The sequence below is a fragment of the Solea senegalensis genome, linkage group LG2, assembly GCF_019176455.1.
Source record: "Solea senegalensis isolate Sse05_10M linkage group LG2, IFAPA_SoseM_1, whole genome shotgun sequence".
In the NCBI taxonomy this organism is placed as follows: Eukaryota; Metazoa; Chordata; class Actinopteri; order Pleuronectiformes; family Soleidae; genus Solea; species Solea senegalensis.
Genome location: NC_058022.1, coordinates 16,150,904 through 16,158,819, shown reverse-complemented (window position 1 = coordinate 16,158,819; position 7,916 = coordinate 16,150,904). Strand labels below are relative to the sequence as shown.

At 41.7% G+C, this 7,916-nt stretch overlaps 1 protein-coding gene across 1 annotated transcript; it reads right to left on the bottom strand.

Moving 5' to 3' along the window:
* Window positions 1-5,651: 5,651 nt before the first annotated feature.
* Window positions 5,652-7,390, bottom strand: hoxd9a (homeobox D9a). Its single transcript, XM_044019135.1, has 2 exons — window positions 6,761-7,390; window positions 5,652-6,241 (listed from the first exon to the last, which is right to left on the bottom strand). The coding sequence occupies exons 1-2, from the start codon at window positions 7,329-7,331 to the stop codon at window positions 5,994-5,996; spliced, it is 819 nt and encodes a 272-aa protein (XP_043875070.1). The 5' UTR covers window positions 7,332-7,390; the 3' UTR covers window positions 5,652-5,993.
* Window positions 7,391-7,916: the final 526 nt, after the last annotated feature.

The window sequence follows — 7,916 nt, the reverse complement described above, 5'->3', positions numbered from 1 at the left end:
TGTTAAAGGCCAAACTATTTCTATGTTAAAATTTGAATTACAAAAACTATATCACAGTTCTTAAGATATTATTTTTCACATCGAATATAAGTATTTTTGCACAAACGGGGAACGACCAGATTGGGCGTTTTTCTTTTTTGTTTTTTTTTTCCACAGAAACAGGCCTATGCAGGAAAAAGTCACGTGATGAAAACCAGTGTTAAAATGAACATATAGTTATAGCTGATTTTGAGTTTGTGTGTTTAACAATCAAATGCAGTTTGTCTCATATTGTGACACTGGCCTCCTCTGTACTGATGCACAGTAAATATGCATCTCTATTAACGGCCCACCATCGTCCTCGAGGCAGAACTGGATTAGATTATTAGTATTTGCTTATTTTTCACCGGCAAAACATTGACGTGCAGAAGAAAATGGAGAGATTGTTACATTTTGTGCAGTAAAGAGAAATTAGTTTCATTCCAGTCTCGTTTATCTGGTTACACACATGCCAGAGTCAGCGTGTGCGATTTATAGTCCTGTCTCTGGTTTCCTGTGTGTGTGTGTGCGCGCGCGTGTGTGTGTAGGCTGTGAGCAAAAGGTTTGACTCAAACCTATATTTGTGAGGACATTGTCACTGGTCCTCACAACAAAGGACTCGTTTAGGGTTGAGACTTGGTTTTAGGGCTAGAGTTAGAACTGGGTTTAGTTTGGGATTAGAGTTAGGGTTAAATTTATCTGCGGTGGTTAACGTTACTTTATGGTTAGGGTTTGGAATCTATGAGTGTCTGTGAGCGAATGTTGTTCAAGGATGTGCGTGTGTGTGTTGTAAGACATCAGCATGTATTGCATTACATAACTATGGCAGTATTGTAAATCTATACTCCGGTGTAATCTGGTGGGATTACGTGGCTCTATTGTGGTTGGGAAAGAAATCCGGATTGTCGTCCCCTTAGACTTGCAAAGATTCGTCTGTTCGTCCTTCTGTGTGTTTGTTTGTAAGGCTTCCGCCTTTTATTTGGGATCACTGATGGAGGGGTGACAGAGAGAAGGAGGGAGAGGGAGAGAGACAGACAGACAGACAGAGAGACAGAGAGAGAGAGCGAGGCGCCACGTTGCACTAGAAGATCAACATTAAGTCTCGTGTGATGTGATGCTGCTGGGCAAGTCCACATTAAATTAATGATAGGGACGCAAAGACTATAGGGAAATAAATAAATAATATGACAAATTAATTGTGTGTGTGTTTCTTTCAAAATTCACAATGGGCCTAATGTCATTTAAAAATAAATAACTAACTAAATAAATAAGTTGATCCTTCATATGATATGAATGCATTAGTGTGCGTGTGTGTTGGGGTGTGTGTGGGGTTTGTCTTCTCAGTAGTGATACTGCGCACAGCTGCAACTGTGTTAGTCCGCTAATAAAATGTGTGCGTGCTGACAAACAGCAGCTCTGCACGTCTCACTGCGGAGGCTCCAAGTTCTCCTTTAAATTCATGACTTCTGTTTATTTTTCCCTCCTCCTGTAATTAAAGGTTTAACACAACAGGCCAAATTATGTTCATTTAGTTTTGAGTTTCAAACACTCCTCAAATTCAAGTTTTAATTTAGTTGTAATAAATGTAAGGCCACATGTATCGAACACGTGCTTAAAGATGGGAGTCAAACAGTCCTACAGGAAATAATAGGTTGTGGTAATGTGTAAAAATGTACTCGTGGCTCACATGTTCTGGTTTGACTCTCATCACAAAGATCTTACTGTACGTAGTGCGGCCTGATTCCTCTGAAGTTTCCACAGAGAACATGTATCGATAATTATTACGCGTTTTTCTTACACTCGTACGTTTTCCTTTTCCACGTCACGTTAGTTGCAGTGAGGCAGAACATGTCATTTTACTGTGTGTGTGTGTGTGTGTGTGTGTGTGCTGGTTTGATGTCAGAGTCGCCAGAAATAAAAACACCATTGTTGTGATTTAAAAAGAAAGAGTGTAAACGAATCATCTGAAGTTAATTGTGAGGATTTCACAGGATTTAAACGACACAAAAGCCGAACTGATGGATGTTTCCTCTCTCTCTCCCTCTCTCTCTCTCTCTTTCTCTCGCCTGCATGTGGAAAAAATGAAACATCAGCAAAGCCGCACAATCTTTCATTGTTTTCTATCACTTCTCACATCTCGTGCTTTCTTTTGATGCTTCATCCACAAAACCACAACATTAGACGCGCGTCTTTATCCCAACGGGTCACTCCTGTAACCTTCACACAGCAGCTACATTATATACTGAGGAATATAGAGTCGAATAATTAGAATAAAATAAAACATTTCTATTTATTTTTGTGATGGGTTGTAGGGATTGTTTTTCATGATCTTCGTGATATTTATATTAGGACCTGAGGCTGCCACCGTGTTTTACAATAGCTCACAATGGACAAACTTAATATCCTATGAGTTTTAACGCAAACTGAAGGCGACATAGTCTCCCAAACACACTTGGAAGGGACATGAGAGCTATTCAGCTGCAACATGCAACTTCTCTGATGAATACACGAAGTAAACAACCAACAAGGCCGAGCTATCACCACAAACATGCACGATCATGGCGTTCTTTGCATTTCCATATATAATATAACATGTTATATTGTTTTAATGGGGGAGTCTTTGGGGATTGAGCCTCTGTCCGTGACGCTCAGCTCATCACACCATGGCCTACATGCAGCCTTGACAGAAATAACACTGGGGAAGGAGGGGAAAAAAAGGCCAGTGGACGTGCGTGGATCATCAAACAGAGTGTAACACGAACACAGCTGATGGTGAGAGTGAAATAGCTGACCCCATTCGTGCGAACCTGCAATGGTAGACACATGACGGAGCGCGAAGGCGCGGCGACGATGACGCACGGACATCTGCACATGCTTATGTGCGCGCCGGTTACGTGTATTTCCCTCATTATCAATCAAAGAATTGATGCCGTTAGAGTGCGCGCGTGAACTGTGCGTGTAATCGTGTCGGTGACGCAGAACGTCGTCGCTGCGAGGTCAAGTTTCCAATAGTATGTCAGTGACGTCATAGAGCCTACTGGACGTATACACACATGTGTCGTCTTCACATATGTCAGAACAATGTGGAAACAATCAATTAAGCGTCTTCTCCAAATCTCTTTAATATTGTTATTGTCTCGTTTCTCACTGTTTGGATACTTTTAACCACATGGCGACGACTTAAATATAAACACTGTGTGTGTGTGTGTGTGTGTGTGTGTGTGTGTAGAGAGAGAGATGGCAACTGCTATGGGGATCCAAATAAATAAACAATAAACAATATGGAGCCGTGTGGTTTTTAATGTCTTTTTTAAAATCAGAAAATGTTCCTTTGCATTGATGATGACACGGGGCGACTGTTTGAGTGTATATAGTCTATACATTTGGGTCTAAATCCTTTAAAAACGTAAATACTCGTGTCTCTATGCTTGACATATTTTACACGCACGACACAACAATAATAAAAAACATCATATCAATTTATCATCTTCTTATCCTTTTTCACTAGTGTATATTTTGGGCCTCATTATGAAGTTTGACTCTTTCATGCACTTGAGTTTATGAATTTTGGATTATCAGACACATTAAACCAAAACTATTGGATTGTTATTTTTTTAACGATTTCTCTTTCGCTGTAGTACGGTGCTTGTAAACTGGAGTAGGCAGCACCATTTGGAACACGGGACAAATCATAATAATACTAATAATACGGGTTATTTCCTTTCCAAATGGCCAATAAAGCGCCACCTCTGTGCTCATCATTGCTTCTCTGTGTTTGTGTGTGTTTTAAAATAAATAAATCCAGAGCGTTGTGCGGTCTTAAGAAAAAGCAGAGGCTGCAGAGAGTCGCTGTCCTAAGTTTACATGAAATATAAGCCTGTCATCAAGTATTTTCATTAGGGTCAGTGTAGAGTCTTTACTACATGGACACCAGCAGCCACTGTGCTGTGCAGACTTTACATTTACATTAAATCTGTTGGATTAAGTTCACAAGAGGTTGAAGGGGAGATTAAAAGAATGAATCAGTGACAGGTTAATTTCTTTTGTTGTGACAAACTGGACTAATCCTGTACTTGTTCTTGTCTTTTCTTTTTTTGTACAGGTTAAAATGGACTGCAATTTAACATATTAAAAATGAGACGTAGGGAAATTATCACAAAAAAAAAAAAAAAAATCTGCATTTTACAACATAACAACCTTTACTGCAAAAAGACAGAACAAGAAATGAGAGGTTTGTAGGTTTTCTGTTGTCAAAGGTTCTAGTTTTTGTTTGCAGCCTCACCAAATGAACGCTGGTCTTTTTTTTCTTTTTTGTTAAAGGGATCTACAATGTTCATACAGTATATTTTTCTTCATAAAGATCAATGAAAGCACGAGTACATGACTGTGGTGGGATCCATGTGTTGTCTGCATGTTCCTCCAGCTGTGAATCAACTGCTGTGACCGAGACTAAAAGGACAACATCGCCCTCTAGCGCTCCCATTACTTTCCCCCCGCCAGTGCTGCAATAAGCAGATTGTATATAGGCTATATTTAAAACTGCAATTATTTATCCTCTAAGTTATAATCAAACTGCTGCCTTTAAACATGTCCTCACTGTAATTAATAGGTCCAATATTTGAGAAATGTAATTCCAGCCTGTGTAAGGGAAAAGTGGGTTTCAAATGGGCAAAGTTAAGACTGCATCAGTCAAAGTTAAGTTTTTTTTTTCCTGTGTTTTCTTCCCATCGGTGGGAAATGGAGTTGATGAATAAACGTGACCATTATGGTGGTGGGGGTGATTTCCTCTGACACAATCCATTGAGCAGACACCCGGTGGAAAAAAAGTGTCCACATTCTGTTTGTCAGCAACAGACGCGAACGCCCAAAGAAAGAAGGGATTTCAAAGGAAAGTGTAATTGCTGGCCGGGCCCATAAACTCATTTAGCCCAGACGTCTAGCCATTTCTATAGCTTTATTGGCCCACGTTCCTTCCTGCTTTAAAGTAATTATTCGTACAAGTTGAACAATAAATTGGAAATCCGCAGCGACACCTCTCCCAGTCGTAAACACTTTATTACTTGTTTTTTTTGTCTTCTACCTTTTCCAAAGTCATTTTTCAGAAGAGTGAAATTCAACAACAGTATTTAACTAACCTCTGATTGGATTAAAATTGAGAAATGAGAAAATGAGAAATCTAACAGTGTGAGACTGACTTTTGTGTGTGTGTATTATTTTGCCTGCAGGACACAGTGCTGGAGTCAAGCAGTGTTTGTGTAAACAAGGCCTCGGGAAATAAATTTTGATGTGAGAATATCTAATAAAACAGCCGAAACATTAGAGCAGCAGCGCGCAGGGAGAGTGTAAATGGGGTTGTTTTGTGTGTTTTAAAGGGGAAATAATTAAATTATTTAAGTGGTGATGTTGAACAATCAATTCGCAATAACAGTCACATAATTATTTAACCTGATGGTCAAAAGTCTGCACTGACGCAGCATTTTTGCGCGCGCGTGTGTGTGTGTGTGTGGTGACACAACAGCGTTCAAAGTAGTTGTAGCTGTGAAAGTGTTTATATATTTATATATACACACACACACACACACACACACTCGCACACAAATCCCATTTCGTAACAACTGTAAAAGTAAAACACAACATGGACACGTTTTCTATTTTTTTTGCCTTTTTTCTTTTTTTAACAAAGCTGGAACTCCGTGAACATCCCAGTTTGTGACGGTGCAAACTTGTAAAACAAAACAAAAAAGGAAAAATCCAACGTATCCTTTGTGCACCAGAGTCACTCCCTGCACAATGGCCATCAACATTACTCAGTGTTTAAGTTTTTTAAGACGCCTAAGAGATGGCTACTGGGGCTCCTGTAGGAAAAGATAATAATAATAATTATTGTGAAATGTTCACATCATGGCTTTGTTGGTAGAAACGTCAAGAATGTATGAAAATGGCAGAAGCAGCAGCAGCAGCAGCAGTCCGTGCGCTTATAGCTGCTCCCTGCCGCCGCTCCTCTCCCTGTTCATCTTCTTCATTTTCATCCTTCTGTTCTGGAACCAGATCTTCACTTGTCTCTCGGTCAGGCTGAGAATGCGGGCCACCTCGTAGCGTCGGTCTCTGGTCAGATACATGTTGAAGAGGAACTCCTTCTCCAGCTCGAGAGTCTGATATTTGGTGTACGGGCACCGCTTCTTCCTCGTGGAGCGCGCGTGGATCCAGTTCGCTGCTGGGTTGTCTGGGGGAAAAAACAATGCACAGTTAATAAATAAATAAACGAACAAACAAACAAACAGATAAATAAATAAATCAATCAATTGCATGGGTATGGAGGCACTGGGAATTCAATGTAATGAGTGGTTTCTCGAGCATGAAAAGGACACTGTTGTGGTTGCAGGGAATCAAAAGCAAAAACATAGAACAGTCAGTGCGTAAAGATGACTTTTTACACATGTTCCCATTTTTTCCCTATAAAAACAAGAAAGTGAATGTTCCCTAACTCCAGCCTGCAGGTAAAGATCCTATCAACGTGGAGCGTTGTGTATCTATTTGGAGTGTCTCGTGACATGAAAGAGTTTAGGGTCCTCTGTAAAAACCCTAGTATAGGGTTGGAGGAGTTTTTTTTTTCTCTCTCCCCTTCCCGAGCCGCGCTATAGCTCGAGACACTTTTATAGGTTAGTAAAACCTCCAGTTTTACACACCCAGCTCATACAGTTCTCGGGGTTGTAAATCATTACCGGCTATTTCGTTTACTTACTTGGGTCAAGTTGTTGTTGTTTCTCCTCTTTGGACTCGCTGTGGCTCGAATGCTCACTTCCACTGTGCTCTTTGCTCGCCTTCTCCGCGCACTCCGACGCTCCTCCGCACGTGAACTCCGGCCGAGCTTCTGCCTCCAACGCGTCGCATTCGGCGGCTTTCGGCGGCTGCAGCGCCTCGGGCTTTGTCCCATACGAGCTACGACTACTGGCGTGGAATCCGGCGAAGGAAACGTGGTTAGAGATGGGCTCCATCCAGGAGCGGACCCCGACATATCTGCCGTCTGAAGCGGGCAAATGTGACTGGTGGTGGTGGTGGTGCACGTACGGATGATAGATCCCCTGCGGATGAACCGAGGACCATGACGACGAGAAAACGGTGGACTTTGGTGCAAAATTGCAAGAGGAGAAGTCTGCGTTGTCCCCGGCACCTGGCGGCCTCGGGGTCACCGTGTGCGGAGCCTGAAGGAAGCGAGCACCGTACACATCCTCCGGCTCTTGCCCCATGACCGCGTCCACATAGCAGTTGCTGAGAGTGCCACTGGAAGACATTTTTGATCTCTTCCTACTCATAAAATAAGGGTTGCACTGTTACGGGAAGCTTCCCTCTATGAACAATCATGGTATTTTTGCTGGCCTGCATCTACAGGGATTGGTTACATGGATCACGTGGTCATATTTACCAATACAGCAAGTAAATCAATCCTGCCCTTGCTCTCGCTCTCTCTCTCTCCCTCCCTCCCTCCCTCGCTCTCTCTCCACATCGCCCTCTCTCTTTTTTCATCCGCCAGGTTTAATTTCGCTTTTCATTTCACAAGTAATAATAATAATAATAAAAGTCTCACACATGTGACTGCAGGGCGAAAAGAATCGCTCAGATAAATGCAAATGATTTTTTTTTCTCTGCTTCTCGTGAGCCTGTGGCTGCAGGATGTTGCAACAAAAAAAGGAATAGGACACCCCCTCCTCCTACACACACACACACACACACACACACACAGACACACACAGACACACACACACTGCAAGACGGATTTCCCTGCATCTTAATGTTTGAGAAAAGTCTTATAATACCGTCCTGATACCCTCCATGCCAGTAAAATGCTTTATAGACTGACGGAGTCCTCGTAAAAATAGATGTAATAACATGCTGTAAAA

Excerpts from the sequence above, each read along its gene's own strand:
- hoxd9a (XM_044019135.1), bottom strand. The coding sequence starts at position 7,331 with ATGAGTAGGAAGAGATCAAAAATGTCTTCCAGTGGCACTCTCAGCAAC. Across the intron at positions 6,242-6,760 it reads ACAACAACAACTTGACCCAA|ACAACCCAGCAGCGAACTGG; the intron begins GTAAGTAAACGA and ends TTTTTCCCCCAG.